At 35.2% G+C, this 27,575-nt stretch overlaps 1 protein-coding gene across 1 annotated transcript in view; it reads left to right on the top strand.

Moving 5' to 3' along the window:
* Positions 1-27,022, top strand: part of ramp1 (receptor activity modifying protein 1) — a 49,415-nt gene extending 22,393 nt beyond the window's left edge. Inside the window, exons 2-3 of the mRNA XM_056465473.1 lie at positions 4,013-4,148; positions 26,402-27,022. Coding sequence (XP_056321448.1) covers positions 4,013-4,148; positions 26,402-26,657 — 392 coding nt within the window. The 3' untranslated portion in view covers positions 26,658-27,022. The remainder of the gene's footprint in view (positions 1-4,012; positions 4,149-26,401) is intronic.
* The last annotated feature ends 553 nt before the right edge of the window (positions 27,023-27,575 follow it).

The raw sequence follows: 27,575 nt of genomic DNA, 5'->3' as shown, positions 1-27,575 counted from the left end.
ATATATATATATATATATATATATATATATATATATATATATATATATATATATATATATATATATATATATATATATATATATCAGCTAAATCCATGTCTTCTATTTATGCAAAACCCTCTAAATCCACCTATTGGATCAAGACAGTGTAAGTAGTTGAAATTGAAGATGCCATTAGAAATTATTCAACCAAACATAAAACACATTACGCAAACCACCTGAAATTTAAAATATATAATCTGTCAAGTAAGTGGCGGTTCATTCCGCTGTGATAAACCAGGGAAAATTGAATGAATGACATCTGTCAAGTAAGTGCATTAATCAATAACATTAAAACTGACTTTATTTAAATCTTAATCTGTTGTCATTTCGGATATTTAGGATTTAGATTTAATGTAAGTAGAACAGTGTAAACATTGCAAATATTGTAAACTAAGCTTGGTAGATTCAAATAATGTAGTGTAAAAACATTGTGAAACATTAATATCTGTGCATTGTCCATTAATATAAAAAGCTTATCAGATCTATAGGTATTATGAAGTAATACAAGTAATGTATAGTTTTTAAACATTATATTTATCTTTTAAAAAATAGCTTAAATTAGCAAATAAAACAAGAGGGGTCTGGATGCAGACCTGGTGCAGTGCAATTTGAGCTGCATCCAATGCTTTTTAATGCGCTCACCTAACCCTACCCGTCACAGTGACGTAACTCACTCTATTGAGTGCATTGTGTCTGACATTGCATCGCTGAGTGATGCAATCTCAGCTTGCATCATAAAGGCTGCATCCAGATACTATTGGATAAAACACAAGGTAGGCCTACTGGGGATACCTCTCAGACAATTTTAGAAGCTGTCATTCATCCATTCTCACCATACTTAAGGTCTTGGTCCCGTGTTTATCCTCAGCATACACGTGGGATAAAAGAATGGCACCTTGACTCTGTCTTTCGTGAAATGGAGCTGCCGATTATTGTATAATAAATTGGATTCAAAATGTTAACAAACGTTATGAATGCATGCTACACTTCCGACTGTACATTGTGTTTTCTTTTTCTTATAATGCACAGAGTTTTGAGGTAAGGGACATTTTCATTTGCTGTTCACTGACAGTCGGACAGGCTCATCCAGTTCATCAAACTCCGTCTTTTAAAATCGAAATCGAAAGAGGAATATGTCTCCTCATAAAAGCCGGCGTATCAGCGCGCTGCTGCATTGAAAACATATGATTCGATTCACATTTTCTGATTGGTTCTCGGGATATAGCGGCTTCTGCTGTCAAAGGCAAGTGGCGTTTAGCGGTTTTGCAGAGGCGTAGCAGACATTTTAAAAGTGGGGGGGACAGCTGTATGAGCTCATACGTTCATATAATTATTAATCACCTGTTTCTAAATGGTCTGTCTCTAAAAGTGAGGGGGACGTATCCCCCCGTCCCCCCCGGTTGCTACGCCCCTGGGCTTTTGCAAACAAACTGTTATTTCTGAATGTGCTGATTTGGACCATTAGAAGCAAATCTATTTGTTGATGGTGTATTATGTGCCTAAAGCATTCACTCAATGTCATGATCTCATTTTTGGCGGAAGTGGCGTTTAGCGGCTTTTGCATCTGAACTCTTCATATATATATATATATATATATATATATATATATATATATATATATATATATATATATATATATATATATATATATATATATATATATATATATATATATATATATATATATATATATATATATATATATATATATATATATATATATAGTGGTAATATAAGTGGTAATTACTGGTAGTGGTGATTACTATTAGTTCATGATAGTTACTAATGAATCTACATTATGTATTGGAAATCATTAATGAAGAGTTGCAAATAAATATACAATATAATGCTTATTCCTAAATATTTCCCTTTATTGTTAATTACTGTAGTATTTTAAACATGTAACACCTGGTTTTATTGGATTTTCTGTTGTATACTATAATTTGTTTGTGTTTAGTACAGCATATTTTTTGCAGTAAATAACCGAACTGAATAATTATGCATCAAATGATTCATTAACAATTTTATAGGTCACTAAGATATGATTGACTTGGATTTATGTTGCTTCGATTTAAAAACGAAAATTACAAAAATAGGTTAGGTAAGCTACTTTTGCCATGTAGCTTTTAGCTTAGCTTGCTACATTTCCCAGAGGGTAGCTTTTAGTGTAGTTAAGCTACATTTTAAATAGAGTAGCTAATAACTTGGTTCACTACATTTTTTTTCATGTAGCTTGCCTAACACTACTCTTTTATCTCTGTCATTTTAACTGACACTAGTTTTGCACATTTGCACCAGACACTCTCCTAAAATCATTCAACAGCCTAAAGAAACCTTGTGCATTTATCAAGTGAGCGTCACGCAGGTGAGCGGGCTTGACAAAACCACCTGTAGAAATACTCTTCTCTCTCTCTCTCTCTCTCAAAAAAAATTCCCCCCCTCCTCCTAAATTTAGCACTTTATTCTCTGAGCACAAACAGTTCCTCTGTGTAATTCTCACTTGTGTGCACTGCCTATTCTTGTTGAATCACTGAATGCCCACTCGATTGTAAGTTGCTTTGGACAAAAGCATCTTCTAAATGTAAAAAGTGTAATCAGCAATTCGTAACATTTTGATGTCGCGGTTAATTTGTATGAATATTCTCAACAATCTCATTGACATTTTTGGTATGATTCATTTTTCCCAAAATTAGGGTTAGGTTTTGGGTTGGGGTTAAGATCTCATATAAAAAATAAATTGTTTACAGTATATATACGACTGCAAAAATGTGAATTCATACAAATGATCCTTCTCTGCCAATATATCAAATAGGAATATTTTCTCACGAGATGCTGGTAGCATAATGTTCAGTGTATCATTAGGCTGATAAATGCTTACAACATTTATAACAACACGACTGGCATGTACCATTTCTGGATAAGAGCTTTTTCTGCCTGCAGCAATTGATTTCAGGTTTGAAAGGAATATGATGCATGTAATTGTTTCTCTCCAGGAATACGTGATGCTCGTGTTTACTAAAAGCCTTTAAAATCTGCTCTCTTTCCATCTCTGACTCGACTCACTGGAGGATTCACTTGTTATTTATGTACATGAAATAAAGCAGGAACGCTTTTTCTGATCTATCTCTGATGCTATGCATTACGGGGCGTTTTGATGTTTTTATACTCTTTAATGTAATCTGCTGTTTCATCATCCTTTCATATCCCCTTTTGCACGATTTCTTTTTATTTGCAAATGTGGTTTGATGTTTGTGATGCATTCATTTGGATTTCCGATGTCTTTTTTTTTTTTTTTACAAAGTTCTGAGTGTTTGAGAGTTTTTTTTACGTGATATTTTATGCCTAGTAATTTTTTGTTACTTATAAAACAATTTTAGTCTCACATTGTCAAATAAAAACTTAAAGAAATGTCTAAGAATTCCCTTTGGAATGATAATTTGGAATAAATCCTGGGAACAGTATTGTTTTATTATATAATAATAATATAATAATATATTATATAATTAATTATTATATAATAATAATTAATTATATTCTGTTTCAGTGTGGATTGATTTTTTTTTTTTAATTATTATATGTGACAAATGAAAGATAGTCAACAACTTGTTATACTTTTTAACAAATCCCAGTTTATCTCTTGGCTTATTACTCCTGTGGGGAAAACTAGAAATTACTTTTTTTTTTTTTTTTTTTTTTTTTAAGCAACAAAAGTAAACTTTTTCCACTTTAAATAAACACAACCTTTACGTAATCCATAATCTAAAGCAATCCCTTGAATCTCTAAGAGAAATAAAAAGATACAGTTGTGGTCATACAGTAAGAAAATATGAGCTGTACAATCACACCTCATAAATGATTTAATCTTGATGTCTAAAGAAAACCGATCTCATTTGTGATGTTTCTTTTACTATTGATCTTCTGTAAGATGTAAGAGAATGATTTTGATGTTTGTTTGTCGTTCCTTTTGCAGTGAACCTGTCAGTGCTGGCAACGGCATGCAGCAGTCACTATGGAGGTGCCATTGAGGAGTTTTGTTTGGCCAAGTTTAAGCTGGACATGGAGGTTCTGGATCAGCATCAGTGGTGCAGCTGGGAGGACACAGTGGAGTGAGTGATAAACATCACATTTGATTAGCTGACACATGTTCTGGGGAATTCCTTGCTTTAGTTTTGATGAGCTTTGTCGTCTTTATATATTTGAAGACATAAAGAGGTGTCAAAGTGTAACATATATATATATATATATATATATGTTTATATTGACTGTTAATATGAGAGTAAAGAGCTGTTGCGAAATTATTACAAAATATTTTCAGTAATTGTTGATTCTTTAAGTGTCATGGTTATAATATTAATATTAAAGTTTAATGCAAAATATGGTTAATGGTTTAACATTAGAAAATAAAGAAACTAAGACAGACATAAATAGTAATATTGTTATTTAGCTTTATGATGTAATTTATAAATTATTATTTATTCATTCAGTAATTTTCCTTCGGCTTAGTTCCTTATTTATCAGGGGTTCCTAAAGTAGAATGAACCGGCAACTATTCTAGCATATGTTTTACACAGTGGATGCCCTTCCAGCCTCAACCCGGTACTGGGAAATACCATACACTCTCACATTCACACACATGTACAACGGCCAATTTAGCTTATTCAATTCACCCAGACCCCATGTCTTTGGACTGTGGGGGAAACCGGAACACCCGAAGGAAACCCACGTGAACATGGGAGAACATGCAAATTCAGCAACACCAACTGACCCAGCCAGGACTCGAACCATTAACCTTCCTGCTGTGAGGTGACAGTGCTAATCACTGAGCCACTGTGCCACCCAAATTAATAATTATTATTTTAGGAAAAATAATATAATTCGTAGTGTTCTAAGTACTGTGGTATTCAATTAGGTTTTGTGGTATTCAAGGTTTCCATCTGTCTATGTATGTGTGTGTATATATATGTATGTGTATATATGTGTGTGTGTGTGTGTGTGTATATATATGTACGGATATATATATCCGGTGAAGAACAGTTCCAGAAAACCGGTAGGACAAAAACAGAAGCCAAAAAATAAAATAAACAAGTAAAACAATGTGTAAAATCTAAAAACGTGGTAAAAATCAGGCAAGGACTTCTCTTTTTCTGGATTGCTTTTAAAAACACTGCAGTTAGTTTAGGGAAGGGGGTGGGTGGTGTCAATCGTGCTTTTTAAAACACTATTGGTTGGGTTTAGGGAAGGGAGAGGGTGGGGGATCGTTTGGTCAGTCAGTCAGTTGACAGCGGCCTCTGATGGATATGCGTGAGAACAGCTGGTGCGAATGGCACTTTGAATTGAATTGAATTGTATTGCACTTGGGAGAGAAATTTAAGGTCTGAAAAACCATACAGAGCGGATTCTCTAGTGGATTCACGAAAACAAAAACTGCAAAAAAAAAAAAAACGTAGCTCCTGGGACATTTTTGGCGCTCTTCAGAAATGTGTGTGTATATATAGGGATACATAATCAGAATGAGCCTGGGTTGATTTTATTCCTAAAATTTCAGTTTTGTCATTTTTAGCAACAGACAAAAAAAAAAAAAAAACCTGGCCCCTGCACTTTTAACAGCACACACAGTTTGCATCATTTCATAAAGCATGATATAAATAAAGGTGACTTGAATTAAAGGATCATGTGACACTTTTCAATGGCTAATTGAAATTCAGAAAGGAAAAAATGAAAATTGAAATAAATAGATGTAAACTAGAAAACTGTTGTTTTAAATGGTAATCTTTTCTTCATTAAAGTTCAGTTTTGTCACTTTTAGAAAAAAAAAAAAAAAAAAAAAGCACGACAGACAAAATCTGACCCCAGCACTTTTAACAGCAATTAGGTTTAGTCCTCATTCAGCAACTTTTGTTCAGCGCAGAGCTGAAAGGCCTGCATGTTTATTTCAACACTTCATGACAAGGTCAGCAAAGAGCGGAGTTTTCTCAGTAAGAGAGACGACAGGGGTTCCCATATTATCACATACTTCAGAGGGATTTAGTGTGCCATGTGGCAGAGCTCCAGGCGCACATCGTTCCTGGGAATGCCTACATATGCCCAGCTGTCTCTCTGACATAATGGAGGAGGTTATTTGTGGTGATCCAGAAAAACACATGATATAGAAGATCGTTCACATTTGCAGGTTAACTAGAAGAGAACTGTCTTGTATTTATTTTTTATTTTTGTGCCCCTGACCCTAAAAGCTCTGACGTTAGACTGAAGCCGTTGCGCTTCAGCAGGGAAAGTGACACTTGATGTCCGAGATGTCGGATCGGGGCCAGGAAGGTCTGCCAGTTGCTGTCATCAACACTCCAGGCTCTGTTTGTCCTCTGCAACTTAGTTTCTCTCTGCTATAGCTTGTGCCAAGGTGCAAAATGCTGATTTATGCTACTAGAAATCATTGCACTGAAAGAGACAAACATGTCAAAATCTGCCATCGTTTACACTCTCATGTTGTTACAAACCTGCATGAGTTTTTTTCAGCATTATGTTTGTGTTTTCCATACAATGAAGATCAATAGCTGGATCCAGAGCTACTGCACGGATTTAACTTGTCTGTAAAATTGGAATAAGATTTCTAACTAAACCGTGTTTCATGTGTTCAAGAGATTTAGTTGGACACTTCCTGGGAAATTAATGTTTCTGCAAGCAGGGAAACCACGTTAGCTCATTTTCCTCTGTTATACGTTTGTTGTGCCTCACATTACCAGATAAATGAATCGTTTTTAATCAGCTATTTGTTTTTTTTCTTTACTAAAAACAGCATCCATTCTGCTGAGGCAGAAGTTTAGCTTTTTATGTGCATCAAGGAATTTGTGTTCTCCTGATTCTTATGTGTTTATCAGACATAAACAATATTAGACTCAACCGAGTCTCTACCTTTTTTTTTTATCTGCCTTTTTTTATAATGGATTTTTTTGAGCTTCCATCCAGTATTTTAATGCTATCCTGGGATTACATGGGGGGAATAAATGATGACATTTAAATTACTTTTCTTTGAAAGTGAGGCACTTTTAATGTAAATTAATGTGGTTTATCTGAGGTTTACAACTTATAATTTTATTTTTTCTTTTACATTTCTATATTGTCATGCAGATATATTTTTAAAATTAGATGTAACCACACAAAGTCATAGTGACTTTTTCCACAAAGTCATGTTTACACATTTTTTTTCATTGAACATCTGAAACGTGCAAAGCTATTTATTCATTGCATCAAAACATCATGACAAAGAAATATATTTGTATTGCACATTTTTACATGGCACTAGTTTCAATTTCACTTGTAATGCTTTATAAAAACGGTTATATTCAAATTTTATTAAAGGTTTTATTTGAAAGACCCACTCCTCACTGAAAAAGGTCTAGACTTTGTCTCATACATGAGCTCATTTGTCCTATTTTGACTGCAATTCCATAATAAATTGTGAAAATAACCCTTTGAAAAAGGCTTTTAAGACCAAACGGAATGCCGAATTTGGCACTTCCCAAACTGAAGTCACACCGTGCCAAATTTGCCATGCTAAATTCTAAGTGAGGAAAGTTGAACGTGCTGGCCAGTTTGTTACTTGCCAAATAAATTCAAATCTTTAACAGATTCTTATTTTTGTATTGTAAAAATAAGTATTATTGTCATATTTCTTTATTCTGAATCATTAGGAAATGCTTTTGGTACATCAAAAAGTGTTTACGATGACCATCTGACAAGCTTTTGTGCTATTTTAAGCACAATAATTGTACTTAAAGTCACTAACATGCAGTATTTAAATCCTCTAATTAAATGGAAAATGAGGTGAATAACTGCAAAAAGGCCCACTTTTTTTAGGAAAAAAGAGGAACGCCGCTTTCACCAGGCTGGCTATGGGCCAAAGCCCATAAACATCAACAAAGCAAATAAATCTATTCAATAATTCAATAAATGCTTGCCACAAAATTGCTTTATCGTTTACAATAAGCACATTCACTCTCCTGCACGCTTATCACTTGCATATTAATGACTTCATTACATATTTAAGTCTCCATTGCAAGCTCAAAAATGTTGTTTTGGTCTAAGATTCCTAATTAGCCCTGTACACAAATGTTTTATGGACAAAACGTTGGTACAGTTACAAGTAAAAATTATTTACTACGTTCCATTGAATTATTTGAAAATAATGCACTCCAAAAGTGTAACAGCCACTCCATTTTTTTTCCATTGTCACATGTTATTCCTTACTTTATGCCACTATAATTTTTTTCTGCACATATTTGTTTTTCCTTTTCTAAATTTAAGTTCTTAATGTTGTATGAGGGGAACTAAAACACATTTTTATAATGCTTGAAAGGTTTGAGCTTTCTTGTAAAGTTCTTTACTCTTGCCCGGTTTATTGTCCATCCAGTAGTGATTATAGTAGCAAAATAGTCTCAGTTTCATTACAAAATTGCTGGGATTTTGTTTAGGACAATGTTTCCTTTGGGTGTAGTTAAACTAATCTGTCATTTATGACACAAGATTGTGCACATCGCCTGCTTGATTGAATATGTCAACTTTATTAAAAGCAGTTTGGGCGATTCCCTTTAGACAGTGAGTCAGAGTTTCTGCTAACAGTGTTTAATGGTGGGTACTAATAAACAGTGATGACCTTGACCTCTGGAATTTAATTAAATGTTTTTTTACATTTAAATGTGCATTAGTGCACCAAAAACATATACTGTGTGTAGAAAAAGGAATTGAAGCCTTGTCATCCTGGCTAACATTCTGATGATAATTCCTAAATGATAAGGGTTTTCTTATGAAGAAATTATATAAAGTACATTTTGTGGAATTAATACTTTTCATGGTTGATAAATGTTCATTAGGGAACCTTCAGTGACAACAAAGAACCTTAATTTTTAAGTGTTCTTTAAATCAGAAGAAGAGGCATGCCATACATGTTTGGCTATGATAGAACATAAAGTGAACAATACATTCAGTTCAGTGTTTTTTAAGCAATCAAGTTAGACTCCATGCTCAATTTGTCAGCCTTCCTAGAGGAGAGTGTTATTTCTCAAAGGTTGCTTGGGGGATTTCACAGTGTTCTCAGATCTGGAAGCGGGTTCAAGTGCCCCGTTCACCTGTGAAACAGTGCTCATTAAAGTATGTATGGCCCCTTGGCTCCCACCATGAGGTCATCCAAGTCTATTGCTCAATTATGCACAAAGCAGAGGCAGAGGCAGACAGGTCTGGGATGAGCTCTGAGAAACACAGTAGAACTGCATGAGGCCTCCAATGAGCCTCAAAAGACTTATGGAGCACTGAGGCCAGTCAACTGCAGGCAATTAAGGTTATATACAAGCAGTCCGAGGTGGTGAGCACTCTTGCACTCCTCAGCAAATTGTCTGTACCTGGGCAATGGAGTATTAAAACTGCTTTGAAGAAAACTAACAAACAGTCTTCGGCTTTCTAAGGGTTATTTCCTGCACAGGCTTAATGGAAATACTATACCTCAGGCTACATTTTTTGCAAAACAAATGTTTCGTTACACATTCTGGATGACAAATCCACTAGAGGGCGTCATCTACATTTTTGCAAATCTGAAAACATTACTTCGGGTTTTGTAGTACAATTTAGGTACGTTCATCTTGTACATGTCCACAAGAAAGCACGCTTGTACAGATCACCTAGCAAACCTCTGATCTAAATCTTTTCTTAAACCCAATTAATAGTGTTTTCAAACGCAAACGTAAGTGAACAGTGCACCGTGGCCACATTTTACCTTGATTTGATCTTTTTTGAGGAACCGTCCTTCATCGGACACAAACCAAAGTGCTCGGCATCACAAGTACATAACTGTACAAAGCATTGTCAATATGGAGATAGATATAGTAGGTGAGGTAAACATTTTCATATACAAATCATAAACACTATTAAGATATTTTGTGGCATTTATTTGGTGTTGTGCAAAGAACTTTATAAAATAATTACATATGAAGGGCTTTATTCTGCATAGACAACCACGTGGATGTACTTTATCCCATTAATTACAAATCATTATCGAAACCGTTTATTTCTACTTTCATTAATCACAAAGCGGACAGAAATTAAAATATACATTAATCTACATATTATATAGTCAGAAGATGGCGCCAAACAGTCAAAAACAGTGGTGTGTCAGATAAGCATACTTTATAAATATGAAAGTATTCACCGATGTTTAATGTGATTTCTAAGTACCTAGAAGAGCCAGTGTTATCTCAGAGGTTGTTATCTAGGAATAACCTTCCTTGGAATGTGGTGATTGACCAATCAGAATCAAGTATTCTAAAGAGCTGTGTAATAATTCTCCATAATATGCCCCTGTAAATATCATTAATGTGAAATGGAACAAATAACTGCAGTTATTATGTTTAAATTGGCCATATTTTTGCTTTTGCTTTTTCATGGACCCTTTTCACAAACCTGTTATGACGTGTTTAACGATCCTCATAATCTTTAATCCTCAAAGGTTTTTAATATTTAGATTTTTTTTAATATATGAACATTTATATGCATTTATGAATGTATTATATCATCTTTGTGTCAAATTACAAAAAAAAAACAACAACCCGAATTGCCACATATGCAAGGTGTTTGTAATGCAGTGTCTATGGGGCTGAGAGTAAATTTGATGTTATTCTCTCCTCTGGCTGCCGTCATCAATCTCACAAATTTTTCTTTTTCTGAAAGTCTCGATAACACCATCGTGGAGTTTTTCTTTTATTATTTCAGCAAATGATATTGTAAAAAAAGTATTTGTTGTACTCTCCGATTCAATGCGTTCTAGTTTACCCAACTATGACGCCTTCTGCTACTGAGAAAGCCGGAAATGTGAAAAGGGTCTATAAAAAAAAAAAACACAATAGCCTTTGTCGATCCAATATGTCCATCAATCTCTTTCTGAGACCTCCTAATCTGAGCAAAATCAATTATGCTGAAATATAATATATAGCTTTAAATTAAGAGATCTGATTACAGCCAGGTGTTTGTCTAAAACATAACTCCAGCTCTTCTGAAGGAATCTGATTAAAGAACAGATTGCTACAGATTTAACAAGCACAAAACTAATATTACAGGTTTAATAAAGTGCAAATATTAAATAAAACTGGAGACAAACTCTAGAGATCCTTTGGAGGTTTCAGGTTATTGCAGGACATTCTTTTAATACAATGGTTTTCCCAACAATGAACTGCACATCCTCGTGTGGTTCCAAATCATATTTTCTTTCTTCCGTGGAGCACAAAATATGTTTTGCAGTTTTTTTTTTTCCTCTCCATACACTGAAAGCATACAGTACACTGAGTAGGAGTTGTCAAACTCTAAAAATAGAGGGGAAAAATCCCACGTGCATGTACGGATGGGATTTCAGGGTTGTGACAACTCTGAATCTGAAATCTAATACAAAGATTGCATTTGACAAGCAATACATTTATGATACAACAGATAGCAAGTAACTAAATGAAAACCTTTGTAACTGGCTTGGTTATCTCTGTCAAAGTCCGCTTCTAATTGCAAAATTTAAATAGGCCTTTTTGTGCTTAAACAATTAATGTTACATGACAGGTCATGTTATTCTAGACCAACACGATCTTTTAAATTTGTCTGCTGTATAGTATGTTACAAGATTTAATTTAAACTGTACTTAATATCCATTTCCCAATGTTTAAATGTGTGTTATCTAGATTTCTCAAACTCAGGAGTTATGCTGTAAATGCTAGTTCATGTTTTCAAAAAGGTTGCATTTATGTTCTTATCTTATTATAACAGGAATTTACAAATAACTGTTCATTTAAAGTGTTAAATCATTTTAAAAATCATACAATTTATTTGAACCAACTACAATGATTTCCAGAGACTTCTAAAGCTGTGGTGAAGCTGAACACATTAGGTTGATGTTTTTATGTCATGAAAGCTCCTAGATTATATGGCGGAACATATTAGTAGTGATTTCCCTCTGGCCTCTCTAGAAATCTATTCCATGACAGATGTGATCCTCCTCAAGCCTCCAATACGTCAGAAGTCCTGTAACTCCAGCTCAGGTGTCCTGACTCACGCTGGCCTTCATTTGTGTGTACAGCATCTGTGTGTGAGCAGATCTGACTCTCTGTGACTTGCTGTCTTGTCCCTGAGGAGACTATGTGAGGACAGCAGGGTCATGTGATCTCTTGAAAAGTGAGAGAGAAACTAAAGTAGAGCAGAGAAAGTTAAAAGAACTGACTGTCATGGCAAAGGGAATTTATTGAAATGCTAGAATTTCTGGTTCATATAGACTGTCCTGCATGAAGTTCAAATGTAGGAACTAAAAGTTTTACACACCAAAAACCCTAATAAGTTGAATAAACTAAGATTATTTAGTAAACTCGTTCCCTCACTTTGAGTAAACTTGTATAACTTTTCTTAACTTGGTGCCCAAGTAGATTTACTTCAATGTTTAAATGAATGCTTATATTGTACTTGCACTATTAAGTTTTAAATCATATGAGGTTCATTTGACTGTACTTAAGTATTTAAGTTTACTCAACACACAAAAAACACAGAAATTTATTAGTAGAATTAAATTACAAATATTTAAATTCTAAAGTTTTTTTTTTTTGAGCAAGCTTTGTGCATACCAACCAGAACTAATACACAGGATATTCACCAATTTTATCGAAAAGTTAAATGCTGTAATAGAACTGGGTTATCACTATAAAGGTCCAACAACAGTGTAAAGTACAATTGTACTTTAAAGGTTTTTTTTTTCATCTTTTGAACATAAAAATACATTAAGTATTAAACAATCGCTGGTTTGATATATACAGTATACTGCTCAAAAAACTAAAGGGAAAACTTTGATAACACAATGTAACTCCAAGGGCTCTATTTTAATGATCTTGGCGCAAAGTCTAAAACGCATAGTGCAAAAGCATTAAGGGTGTGTCCGAAGCCACATTTGCTATTTTAGGGACAGAAAAATACGGTTCGCGCCATGGCGCATGGTCTAACAGGGTTGTGCTTATTCTCTTAATGAGTTCTGGGTGTGTTTTGAGCATAACCTGCATTAAACCAACCAGAGTCTCATCTCCCGTTCCCTTTAAGAGTCTCTTCCATCACGCCATGGCGCATTTGCTATTCACATGGCAGACTCTGTAAGTGGAAAAAGTGAGAAAACAGTTAAACAGACCATCTGCAGCAAGAGAATAAAGAATGCGCCTCCTCCATTCGCCCTCTTTACTTTGTCTTTCGATTTACTTTTACTCTTTACTTTACTCCTTTACATTCGTGAAATAAGGAAACGGTGTTGTACGCACTCCACTGAAGACATCCATTAGCCTACATATTTAATTAATTTGTTAAGCGCAAAGATTTGTTTTTAAAACTATTTCTAAATTCAGTTCTAATTTCCAGCAAATGAATAAATGAAAAATAATAACGAGTTATATTCAAACACACGTCCTGTTCTTATGCCCCATATAGTGATGCATCTCCAAAACCCAAGAGGTGGACAAATCTAAACCTGTTTTTATTAATATAAAACATATATAAATATGCATATAATAATAATAATAATAATAATAATAACATTATACATATTGTCATGAATAAACTGAAAAAGCCACCCGAGATGAAGGCATAGAGGCAGTGGTTTTTATATCTATGTATTAAATAATAATTTTCGTTACATTTTAATCTTTAAATTTTTTTTCTCATGTAAAGATATTTGTGTAATGCTGTACATCCTGTGTGTATTAAGAAATGTGTAAGTGTTTGGACCTACATAGGTGCATAACTAATGCACTCTGTCCTGGACTTTAGACCTGCTTTTAGATGGTCAATGGCACAGTCTATTTCAGTTCTTCAAAATAGCAACCCGCAAATGATGCGCCTTAAAACACCTCAATTTTAGACCAGCACACCCATGAGTCTACAAAGTGGCGCAAATGGATTTGCTATTTAAACATGTAGTGCAAAAATTAGGGTTGTGCTGGCCTGAAAATAGCAACAAATTGCACCAAACACATCTTGTGCCTTATTGTGTCGGGTGTATAATACGGCCCCAAGTGTTTCCTTTAATTTTTTGAGCAGTAAATGTATATTATAATATATATAAATATTAAATTAGTGATTGTTTAAACTTAGTTGAAGAAAAAAAACAAAAAACAATAACAAATAAAATGTATCCATATTTAATATTTTAAGTGAAAATGTTAATTTCATGGAATAAGCCTTTAGTTTGGATAGCAAAACATGTTTTTTTTAATCTGGTCATTTGGACTTAGCAGCAATTATTAACATTTAAACATATATACATTTAAAAAGGCAAAGACTGAAATAAATATGATGGTCTAATCTTTTCACTTATAAATAAAAATTTGATTTACTCCAGAAATCTTGCATGTGCACACACACATACACACAAAAACATTCATATTCAACTCAATACAATAGTTTACCAAGATTATTTAATCAGTTAGTTTCTAAACTGTTCTGACTGACTCAATTTGACAAATGATGATATTAATTCAATGTATTTATAAAATGCGTTGTTGAGATCTTAAACCATCTATTGAAAAAAGTGGCGTGTAGGACATTTTGAGTCCCCCCCCCACCCACCAGATGCATTCAGCAGTGGCAGGTTTAGATTCTGATCCCAAACTCCATCTGTTCCTCCGGACGTGCAAGATTCATATTGTAGTGCTGGTGCTTGTGGGACATTTTCCATTAGCTGTATGGAATGTGACCACACTTGAAAACATTTAACCCCTCTGTCAGCCTTGATGACACTTAATGACTTCGAGAGACACAGAAAGAGCCAACTAGAGGGTGACACTTTATAGTATGTTTCAACAATTCACAAAGCATCCAGGGCAGAGATCAACTACTTCTGCAACTGTAAGCTTAAACGCTTTAAAGGGCATTTCTGAATCATCTTCAGTTAGTACATAACCATGAGGGTCACTGGTGTTTAACTTCTGCTACAAACAATCTCTGTAGAGGTCCAGAAACTAATGATTTATCCTAAAAATGCCACTGATGTAGTAAAATTGGGCAAATTTTTTTTATTTTATTAGATGGGGCTAGAACTTCTTGACTTTTCTCTCGCAGGGTTCATGGTCAAATATGACTGCCCTTTAAAATAGCTCATTAAATGTGAGAGAGTGCTGGTTATTTATTTACTATTTACTCTCTCCACCTACAATCTGTTACACCCGTAATCTTTTTTTCTTTTATTTATTTTTTTTAGTCGAGGCAAGACTCCCTCATGTCCCACAGCATAAACAGTGACAGTGTGCTGTAGTCATGGCCTCTGTGTGTTGATATTTGTCCCAAATTGTCTCTGTCCTGTTACACAAGTTATATTTAGTGGTGTTAAACCATTCAGAAATTCAATCTACTGCCTTACAAGACTGAAAGCTGCAGGGAGACTTTCCCATCACATGGCCAATGGAGAAACGTACCAGCAGTAACCCATTATACACTTAAAGACCTGCTAAGATTTGTATCTCTAATTTATGATCATCATAGTTTCTCCAGGTGCAAAACAAAAAACAAATTTGCAGTTTTCTTGTTGCTTCCTAAATGTTCGATGTACTACACTTTGTAATGAACCGATAATGTAACTTTAAACTAAATCAAGTCAAATTTGACTAAGTTCGATTTTTATTTTTGCCAATAAATAAATAAATACATTATGAAATAGCAAAAAATGGGCAAGTAAACACACACTGAAAAATATGATGTCTGCAAAATTGTTGCAAACAATTTATATGTACTGAATTTAAACAAACAAATTATTTTTGGAATGTTCAACTTAAATTTGTTTGTTTAAATCCAGCCCTAATAAATTGTTTACAACCACTTGACTTAAAAAAACGAGTAAATCCAAGGAATAGTCTTTGAATAATTTTTTTAGCGCATTTGAACCATCGGTGTGTAGCGATGTCATCATAGGTAAGTGTGGCTCTGAGGCTTCACCTTCTTTGACATGGAAATGTTCTCTGGTTTCAGTAAAGCAACTTGGCTTCAATCAATTTGTTGCATAATTATTAATAATTTAGTGCCAAATTGCAGAGATTGTGCAATCATCCACATTGCTATATTAAAGATTTCTCTTAAATACAATGACTAGATAAATAAATATGAAAAATACATAAAGAAAATGCAGAATGAAATAAGAATGTCAATATTTATTAGGAATGCATCAAAATTTACATTTTGGTTTATACCAATAACCAATTATTTAATTATTTATAGCTGTATTTTTAGGCTATGAATATAAATGTTGAAATATTTTTGAGCCTGGTTATAAAAAGAAAAGGCAGGCGAATTCAAATGAATGAATTTCTTTTATTTTAAAACCCTAACTGCAAAGAATATATTGCAAGAAAATAAGTCTTTAGAATAACATTAACAATTGTCTGATACTGATGTAACATCAAGATGCTTTAATCTATACTTTGTTAAATAAGCAATATCACCCCCTGTAGCAGTACAATATGGCTGTATACTGGCACTGGTGGGAGGCGTGCATTGGCTCGAGGCCGCAGGCTGACTGCCTTAGTGTCCTACCTGTGACAATATACAGCCATATGGCACTGCTACGAGTGTGATATTGCATTTATACAACAGTCCGACGGCATAATCATGAAGAAAATCAAAAAGAAAAAAGAAAATCAAACACAGAGAGTCTAAAAATCCTTTTGTATGAGGAACAACAATCTTCCACCATTCCTTCACATCTGCAGCTGATGTCTGAACAGCCGTTGCTACTTCACACACGTCACTTTAGAGCTATTTGAATGATTCTTTAGCGCAGGGGTGTCCTAAACACACGCTCCCCCAAGTCTGTCCAATTTCACTCCCACCAGGCACCCCTCTCTCGAGCCAAAATTATAATGCATGTGCAAACATCATTCACATATTACTTGCTGCATTTAAAGTGCGCAGAATTAATTACATTGAAACATAAATATACAGCTTACTTGATTCAGTGTAATGGCTGAGCCTGTTTCTGTGAGGACAACATGCTAATCTGTGGTTGGATTCCTGACACAACTAACCGCCAATCAACTTCCACTGTCAATAAGCATGTTTACATGGCCAACAATACTTTAATGCCATTTAAATATGATTAAGACAATACTCTGATGAAGAGTCTACCATGTAAACAGCGATTTTTGATTACCTGAATCCGACTAAAGTCATAACTGAACTAAACAGAAATGGAATTAAGACGTGGAGTTTGCATATATTAGTGTCATTATTGAAGTAGACATCGCAATCAAACTATTACCGTCATGTAGAACTTTTCGCTGCATTTTGTGACAAGATCCACACACGCACCTGTCAGTAAAGGACCACACACACACACAAACACGTCACGAAAATACCCCAGTTTGTCACGGGGGCATAAATGAATTGTTCATAAGTGAAAGTTGAACTGCCGAACTGCAGTTAAAGTGGATCAATTGAAGATGAAACACCCAAAATGACACAAGACTGGTGACGCAACATTCAAAAAGCACTTCACTTAATTATTTTATTGTCTTATTCAGATTAAGGCAAATAACTATTTCTGATGTTCATGTAAATGTAGTCAGTAGGGTCTTCAAAGGAAGTGAAAGATCCAGCAGGGCATCCTGCTGATTCGATTCAGAAGGGCACTTTTTTTGTCAGTCGGCTCACCGGTTTTACTTTCATTCATTCACCATCATTAGTTTTAAAAAGCCATTTTATTTGTATATATTTTACTGGAACGCATTAGCTCAACGGGTGCCTGACAGTTAGCTGTGGAGCTAACGTTAATCATATTATTCCCTCTAGTGAACGCATAAAATCGTCATCATAATTTACTCGAGTGCACGCCTCAATGTCTCGCGCCCCACCCAACAGTTTGAAAACCCCTGCTCTAGTGTAATGTCTAAAGTGAAGACAAAACAGATGATTTTGCTCACATTTTAAGATTATGAGGCTGAACGACATGAAATGCCATTAATCTACAAAGATTTCCCAGTATTTCACTGTAGCAATCAGGATATCACAATAAATTAACCCCAAAAAAGCCAAGGAAGCACAATACAAACACAATCATTTCTGATGTGAGTCTAATCCCACACTCCATACACTACAATTATATGGTATAAGTACAGCACTACAACATACAAAAGAGAGAGATTGAGTCAGATAGTGACTTATCAGTTTAATAATGATTTCATCAGCTGTTGCTAGAAATTATGCTGTTTTTTCATCCTCTAGCAGGGTTGTCAAACTCAGTTCCTGGAGGGCTACAGCCCTGCACAGTTTAGTTCCAACCCTGCTTCAGTACGCTTACCTGGAGGTTTAACACAAGCCTGAAGGTCTCAATAAGTTTGATCAGGTGAGTTTAATTAGGGTTAAAGCTAAACGGTGCAGAGCTCTGGTCCTCCAGGACTTATTATGCAGTCTCTTTGCTCTGCTCAATGACAAGCTAATGGCCGCTGACGCGATGTCACATAGAAATGATAAATAATTAAAATAGTCACTATTCTTATAAATAAACTGCATAGTTGAAATCTAAAGAACTCCATTCTCGACTTAAAAAGCCTCAAAAGTACATTATGTTGTCCAACAGCAGCAATATTTGTCAAACTGAAGAGTGTCTCTGCTTGTCGCTGTATGTGGGTGGAGTAATACACACAGGTGAAGAGACTGGACGAGAGCTGTAATTTGCAGAATATCGCATGGCTATCAGCCAAAAAGATTCAAGAACAAGACAGAACTGTTGTATAAAGCTATTTATAGTCAGGTTTGCATAATTTATGACTGTCTTTCTTGTGATGTCTTTACACCATGTTTTGCACGTCTTAAATCACAATGTTTTCAGTCAATACAGTCATACATAAATGTTGGTGCCATTTAAAACAGACATTCTGAAGATTTAGCACTGTGTTATGAACTAGCTCTAAATGTAACATTTTATTCAGCCTCAACATCTTTTGTGTTACACAGAAGCAAATAATATTGGAAAAATATGAGAGCAAATGATGACCTTAATACAAAACCATCAGAGGATCTTATCCAGAACTTCTTCATCTTATCTGTATTCACTTGTTAATTGCATGATAATGGCTTCTGACAGGACAGAAATGAAGCTCCCGAGGCTCCGTATGATTAAACATCCAGATTTAACTCGTTCACTAAACGACTTCCGCTCAAACCGATGCTTACAGGCTGAATATTGCCACAGCTGTTTCTGTTAATGCCGGCGATGATACATTTGACATCTCTTATTCATCACTCTGTACAGTTGGATGTAGTTAAATATAAACACAGAAACATGCTGAAATCCTCATTTATCTCTGCAGCAGAGCAAACAGCAAGATATTTTTTTTTAGATAGATGAGCAGATCTCTCTCTGGTTTGATGTGCATTGCTTCTAATGTCTTACAAGGGAAATGGCTTTCAAGTTGGATTTTTTTTTAGGGTTGCAATGCTTTAATGTGTTAAACATTTGCTTATTAACGAAAATGTGATGCAGAGATGAATGGCGCAACCTTTTATGTGTCGCTTTTTAACAATCCACCTGGAGAGAATGATATTATTAGGCTTCTGCTTTTGTCCTGTTTATGGTAGCGAGTTCTTTATGGCCATACGAAATGTCACAATGTCACTTTGCCATTTATACTGTTTGCACATGAATCCATCTTCTGCCCTTTTCAAAAGTTCTGCTTTGTGGCTTTAAATAAGGTCGGTGTTCTTTGCTCCCTGTGGCTATAATGTGCCTTTGTGTTCACATATTTCTGCATGTATTGTGTGTCAGCTGTCACAATATCAACATTTACGTCTAAGATTCAATGGAAAAATGTGCCACTATCAATATTTTTGCAAACGGCAAAAATGTAGTTATCCGCCAGATTTGCTGCAGTGTAAAATGAACAGCAAAGGAAGACCAAACCCCAACAATTGTATTAATTTTCTTCCACATGAGCAGATTATCAAGTCACGAAATTCATTTCCTTTGAATGATGCAATGTTTTTAGCTCATGATTTGTGAGTTAATATATTTTACTGTTTATCTTGCAAAATCAAATATAATGTCAGCCTCAAAGGCTTCAAAAGTATCAGAAATGTATTTAATTAAAAAGCTTTTGCATAGCATGTGATGTTTCATCAGACAAGCTGAACCACATGTACCACTCTCTATGCTTCTATATGCCTGCATCATACGGTATGAGATCACACCAAATGTTTTGACGACAAATGATACAAAATGAATCAACAAATAAGTAGGAAAAAATCTGTGCAAAATACAGAATAAAAAACAAAAATTGTATTCTCAGTATTCTAAACGAAATAAAATATTACACCAATCCATTAAACTGCTAGTAAAACCCTGTAAAATATAACCACATGTATATATGTAAAGAAATGAGTGAATGTCAAAGTCCCCATTCAATCCTCTTAGAGACAATAGTAGCTATTTTTTCCATCCAAAGACGTGAATTAAATGTAGGCGCAAAACTGGAATATCTCATATGAGACATGCCAATAAAGCAGCGTTTCCATCAAAGTAGTCAAAAGAAACAAAATCGTCACTTCCTGATTAACTGGTGCCAAATATCCAAAGTAAAAATGAAATTTACTGAGGTAGGAGAATCTTTGTGAATCTTTTCTTTATTTAATAAATGACTTGTGCCTCAGAAGACAATGTCGACATGCAATGAACGCTTGGTGGCGTTTGAAGATGTAAGACGCGGAGCACAGACTCTCTTGATAGTTCTAAAGGTGTATATACTAATATAATAACATGAACACTGAAATGGTCAAAGAGTTTTAGAATGACCAAAACAACATTTCAGATGTTTTACAATGTGCTCAGCCTGCTTTTTTATCATCACATAATCTCTTATAACAAAATCACATGACCTTTTTTAATGCGCATACTGAAATTTGTTCGATAAACATCTTTCTATCATAGTTTATGCGCATCTTTTCTTATCGAATAAAAAGTTTATCCTACTCAGTTATGCACATACATTTTTTTAATGCGCATTTTCAAAATGTTTGCGCATCGTGGCGTTTCCATCAGCCATGTTTTTATGGGCATATACAAAATGCATATAAAAATAGTTGGATGGAAATACAATGTGTATAATGTAAAAGTTCAGAAAGCCTCACACTGTAAATGTTATTTACCAATATCTCCCCTGCCATGTGAACATTGACTTTCTTGATACCTATTATAAAGTGGAAACTGATCATCATAGGTCTGCAAAGTGCTGCGCTACCAGACCTTTGGGTTTGTGATGTGTAATTGCACACCAATGTTCAGAAATGCAAGTTTTCAAAGGTCCAACATAACCACATACAGGTAGTTTACATTGCATATATTCATATGTATGAATTTTCAGCCATATGGAAACGTGCTCAGTCGCTCACCTGATACAGAGTTATTCCTATGATCTATAGTTTGAGCCACATGAAACACAATTTGACGATTTGAAGAGCACAAACGCTATGAATAAACAGAAAATACATTATAGTAAAATGGCAAGATTGCTTCAGCAGAGGTATTAAATCTCATTTTGAATCACAGGGTTTAGTATGGATAAAGCTAAAATAACATCTTTCAAAAAGATCAAGCAAAAATTAGAAAAAAAGATAAAACTATTTAAAATGATTTCCCTGGGATGGGTTGCGGCTGGAAGGGCATCCGCTGTGTAAAACGTGCTGGATAAGTTGGCGGTTCATTCTGCTGTGGCGACCCCGGATTAATAAAGGGACTAAGCCGAAAAGAAATTGAATGAATGAATATTTAAAATGAACCAAACAGGTAAATTTACTATCACGTAAATATTTGGAATCATGAACAAATAATAATAAAAACAACTTAAAACTGCTTCAGTCAACGGCTTAGTCCTAACTCCATGATATTTTAATATTTAATAGTAGAGAGTTTATGATAGTAATACTACTACACTTAGCCAAACAAAAGTGATAAAGTTTACTATGCTAAGAGGTTTATTCTACTGTGCATGTGTATTTAATATAAAAAAACCAAATAAATAAAAATAAATAAATAAAATAGACAAAATAAATAGTGCCACTTTTCATTATTAGCGTGTGCTTTAACTGTCTGTTGTGAATGTACAGCTGCATGCTTCCTTGTATTTTGGAGTCTTTAATGTGAATGCTATAAATACACAGGCAGACAGACAGTCAGAGGTGTGAGCTCAGGGTCAGTCCATTAACAGATGGGGTTTAACAGAAGCTGGAGCTTCTCCTGAACTTTAATTCCACTAAAATGACTCACTACCACCATTAGAGCACATCTACAACAAGTGATTATTTTATTTTCCCATTTATCTTACACACATAAAAATGATTACCACGATAAGAAGAACATATCCATTAAAATGACATAATTCAAGGAAGCCTGTGTAGCACAATATGGTACTTATGTCCTGATCATTCTAAAAGTGTTTTACATGGACATACACAACAAATAGACATAACGTTTAAAAGCTTAATTCAATAATCAAGATAAAGAGTATACAAAAAAAAGTATACAATTGTTTTAAATACATCATCTGATTGTTAAATTTGGTGTATGAAATATTGTTTCTGTTTCTAAGCTTCTACTCATTTTAATTGATAAAGCTCTCAATAGCTGTTTAAGACCAATACTTGGTCTTATCACACATTCCTTGCACCAGTATTTGAACCATTTATAAAAAAAATGAAAACTGAAACATGAAAATGCCGGCAGCTAGCTCACTGAAGCTAAGCAGGGCTGCGCCTGGTCAGTACCTGGATGGAAGACCACATGGGAAAGCTAGGTTGCTGCCGGAAGTGGTGTTAGTGAAGCCAGCAGGGGGCACTCAACCTGCAGTCTATGTGGGTCCTAACGCCCCAGTATAGTGAAGGGGACTCTATACTGCTCAGTCAGCGCCATCTTCCGGGTGAGACATTAAACAGAAGTCCCGACTCTCTGGTCGTAAAAAATCCCAGGATGTACTTCGAAAAGGAGAAGGGGTCTACCCCCTGCATCCTGGCTAAATTCGCCTGCTGGCCTCTGTCCATCATGGCCTCCTAACTATCCCCATATCATAATTGGCTTCATCACCCTGTCTCCTCTCCACCAATCAGCTGGTGTGCTGTCTGGCGCAGTATGGCTGCCATTGCGTCATCCAGGTGGATGCTACACACTGGTGGAGGATGTGGAGATTCCCCCAATGTGTCAAGTCCTTTGAGTGTTTAGAAAAGCATGATATAAATGTGAGGAATTATTATTATATTATAAACATTATGATCACAATATTCAATCGTATTACAGCATACAGTGAACATATACCATTTAATACCATTTGTTGTTCACTTTTGGCATCTGATATAGTATTTGCACTCTGTGATGTCAAACATAAGCATATGAGGGGTAAAATGGTGCATTAAAATGCTATTATAAAATGAAGCTCAGTGGCTAAATTTTCTGTTTCCAAGTCAATCCCCTAAAACCCTCTCCTGAATTTGGAGTAGTTCCAGTCATTCTCGACTGGCTTCTTTAATTCATTCCCATTTCCTTCACCCAGCCACCCTTAGCCTCTGCAGTGTAGCTGTGCACACAAGGGTGACCCAGACACCTATACGTGTCACATATGCCTCTTTGGGAAGATGAGACCTGCTTTTAGCTCTGGCCGAGTGTTTGAGCTGCCATCTTTATCCCTCAGGGTGAAATGTGAGGGGAGGAAGCGTGTGCTACACTCCATCCCCTGAAACCGACCCACAAGGAAACTCGCGATTAAAATCCTGCACAGGTTATGCCAGGCATCCCACGCTTACGCTGGCTGAACTTATAAATAGCCGGCTCAGGGGAGGAGGGTCGGGGTCTAACACTCACACAGGGGCCTATTAAGAGCTCATTGGAAGAACTGTCTCTCCTTGAGCTCCTTCACTGGAGAGGAGCTCATCTTCATCACCACCATCATCATTATCATTACTGGAGTGATTTCAGTCCATCAGGGCTCTTTAGGGGTCACAGAGAGGATTGTTTCTGCGTTATCAAGACTGTTTTCATGTGTGTTTGAACAAGTGAATTTTCACAAACTAATTTTGAGGGGAGCACATGCTATGATTGATCGCAGCTGGTCTCTCATCTGCAATCATCGATAAACCATGAGTCCAAGCCTACAATAAATAGCTAATCTTTGTTATTTTTACCCCATCTCCCCCTTCTCCTCCTTTACCAGGGGGAGCTCTTGAGACCTACCTGATCTTGGACCCCCCTTTCATGCTACTGTAAATGACCAGGCGGGAGCACTGTGCTCAATTATCTCCGAGCTATCTCCTGGGACAGCGAACCAAACCAATTTCTGGACATTCTACCAGAAACGTACATAATCTGTCCTTGAAATAAAAACATAAATACAGTAAATAAAAAGTTAAATACAGTAAATAAAAAGTATTTTATCCCAAAAATGTCTAAAATAGACTGATGGTTGATTTCTGTTGTTGTTCTGTAAAGGAATATGTCATTCATTTGTCATCTCAGATTTTTGTTCTTTATTAAAAACACTTTACAAATGTACAAACCCTGTCATTGTCCTTGTCAGACCAATCGAACCTACAGCTTTAATAGTTTTGTTGAGCTTAAAAACTGTTATTTAGAAAGTATCACGCAATAGCCAAGTCCTGAAACATGTCTTTTATGGATGATTTGGAACAGTGTCACATTGTTAGCACATGTAATGTGAAATCCACAGTAGGATGCTTTTGTTTGGTTTTCTTGAAGTCTTGCAGGTTTCCATGTGATTATTTTATTGATTGAAGATATTAAATTGACATTAATCTTGAACAGTGTAACTGGGTAGCACTAAGTAACATTTCAGATACATTAATTGTATCCACAGCAATTGTAGATTTTTTTTGTTTGTTTGTTTGAAAAAGCATAACGGTTCAAATGATTATTAAAAAGCAGAAGCCCAAATTTTACCCAGAAACAAGGAAATTGTGTCCATTAGAAAGGTGTACTTTCTAATATTGATTGTTGAGGCTTCTAAATCTTTGCAGATGTTTACATTAGAACCAGTTGTTTCAAACTCCTAAAGTTATTACAGTAAACAAGGCTTTGTTACTTCAAGGGTTAGTTCACTGCAAAATGAAAACTGTGATGATTTGCATACCCTCATAACGAATGATGCTTATTCTTGTGTAAGAAGCAGGTAGAGTTAAGCTTATTTTTGCTTCCTGATCATTGTTCCATTGCAAATCAAAGCCTATTTTAAATATGTGCATAAGATAAATTGATCGTGTCTCTTTAGAAGACTTAAGAGATTAGAGATGTAAGCGGAGGTCGGAGCCAGCTGAGCAGCCATTGTAATGAGCTAAAAATTGTCATGTTGAATTGCTGCAAAAGAGCAATCATTTAAAAGATCCACAGTCTTTACACTCTTTAAGAAATAAACCTATGATTGCCTTCTCTAAATTTGGCTCTGAATAGCTACGGAATGCTCAATTTAGGCCTAACAAATAAGATTAATGTATTCTGATTGCATATTAAATTTCCATCTATTTGGATGACATACTTTTAACATAATTGAGCTAATAAACATTATGTGATCGATTTTTGTCACCCCCAGCTGGGTCAGTTGGCATTTCTATGGAGTTTGCATATTCTCCCCTCCGGGTGCTTCGGTTTCCCCACAAGTCCAAAGACGCACTATAGGTGAATTGGGTAAGCTAAATTGTCCCTAGTGTATGTGTGTATGTCCTAGTCCTCCAGGTTGGGGGTTGAACAATGGGCTTACGACCCACCTCGAAAAAATGAGATGTTACGAAACACCAACATGTTGCGGCTGAATATCAACTTTGATATATAAACAGCCCTGGGAGTAAGTAAACATAAATTAAACAAATAAGAATTAGATTTATGAAATGATATCAATGAATCCAATGTGTTTTAAATGCTTCTTTTTAATTCATCTATTGTGTGGAGTATGAAGCTGCGCCAATTTTGCCCCCGAATATTAAGAAAAGCAATCTCATAGAATATAACTAATTGGATCTGTTTTTTTTTTTAACAGCCAGATATATTTAAACCATATCCTTTAACTGATTAAATCTAATAGTATTCGATTTGAATCTGACAACATTAAAATAAAAGAGAAACTAACTAAAATCAAAAGGTTACAAGCAGTAAACTTCATCGTGATACAATACACTTCAGTAGTAAAAAGTAAAAGTACTTCAGTATCTTACATACTTTGATATTTAAATGACTTTAAATGCATCTTCATCATTACTCACTTCAATGTGCTCAAAAATATTGATTTGTCTTTTAAAAAGCACACCACTTGACATTATTCTATAATTTGTCCTCCTAAAGGTCGTATGGGGAACTGACCAACTGCACGTTCCTGGTGGCTCTGAAGATGAACTGTTTCTGGCCCAACCGCATGGTGGACGAGTTCTTCATCCGGGTGCACAGGCACTACTTCCATGACTGCTCACTGTCTGGACGGCTGCTTCACGATCCGCCCAATCGGATCCTGGGGCCTTTTATCGTGGTGCCCATTCTGGTGACGCTGCTCATGACTGCTCTGGTGGTGTGGAGGAGTAAACGCAGCGAGGGAATCATATAAATCCAACAACTTCCACATGCAGCAAACAATAGAGAAGGTGATATTTCACAAACTCAACGAGTTGAAACACTTTTACTGAACACTGTCACGGTGTTATCTAAAAATGTACAAATCATTTATATGGACAAAACCTAACACAGTTTCTTTAAGGTAGTTTTCAACTAAATATTTTGTCATGCCAGCATTTTGTCAGTAAAAAGGATCTTCAAAACAAATGCAAGTCATTATTGCGATGACGGATACACATCACCTTGGATGGATAAACACCAAACTAAAGGAAGAACACTGTTTTATTCTGTGTTGGACTGTGATGTGAACACTGTACTCAGTCACTTTGTCACCAGTAAACCTCAACACATTCATAATCGTGCTTTGTGCCAAATGATGATATTTTTGATGGCAGTCATGATTGCTGTTATTTTGTTGATTTAAAAAATATAGAACAATGAACATGCCAATAGTATTTACAATATTAATGACCCCACCTCAAAAAATATGGAGGTATTAAATGTAAATTGATTATTGTATTGATAAAAGAGTGCCCACAATCAGACAATTTAGTAAGACACAAATGCTCTTAATTAACAGTTTCATATTTTGTGATTCACAAGCGTTTTCCATTTATTTATGGTTGTGAATTGAATTATGGGACCTTGATCTTTGCTCTGTCAGCTTTTGATGTTGAACATTCAACTGAACAGTTTAAAAGGGTGACTTTTATTGACATTTTAGTAGTTTAACATGATAAAAATGTTAATAAAAGTTACTTTTTAATCGTTTCAAGGTTAAAAGTTGTTGGAAAAAAGATCAAGGACCCATAAAACATTTCAAAAGCATACATAAATGGATCACATAATACAAAAAAAAAAAAAAATAAAAAAAAAAAAAAATCACAAAATACGAAAAACTGCTAATTTT

Source organism: Danio aesculapii, chromosome 9 (assembly GCF_903798145.1).
Source record: "Danio aesculapii chromosome 9, fDanAes4.1, whole genome shotgun sequence".
NCBI lineage: Eukaryota > Metazoa > Chordata > Actinopteri > Cypriniformes > Danionidae > Danio > Danio aesculapii.
Note: the sequence above shows the minus strand (reverse complement) of the source record. Positions and strands in the feature narration are given on the sequence as shown.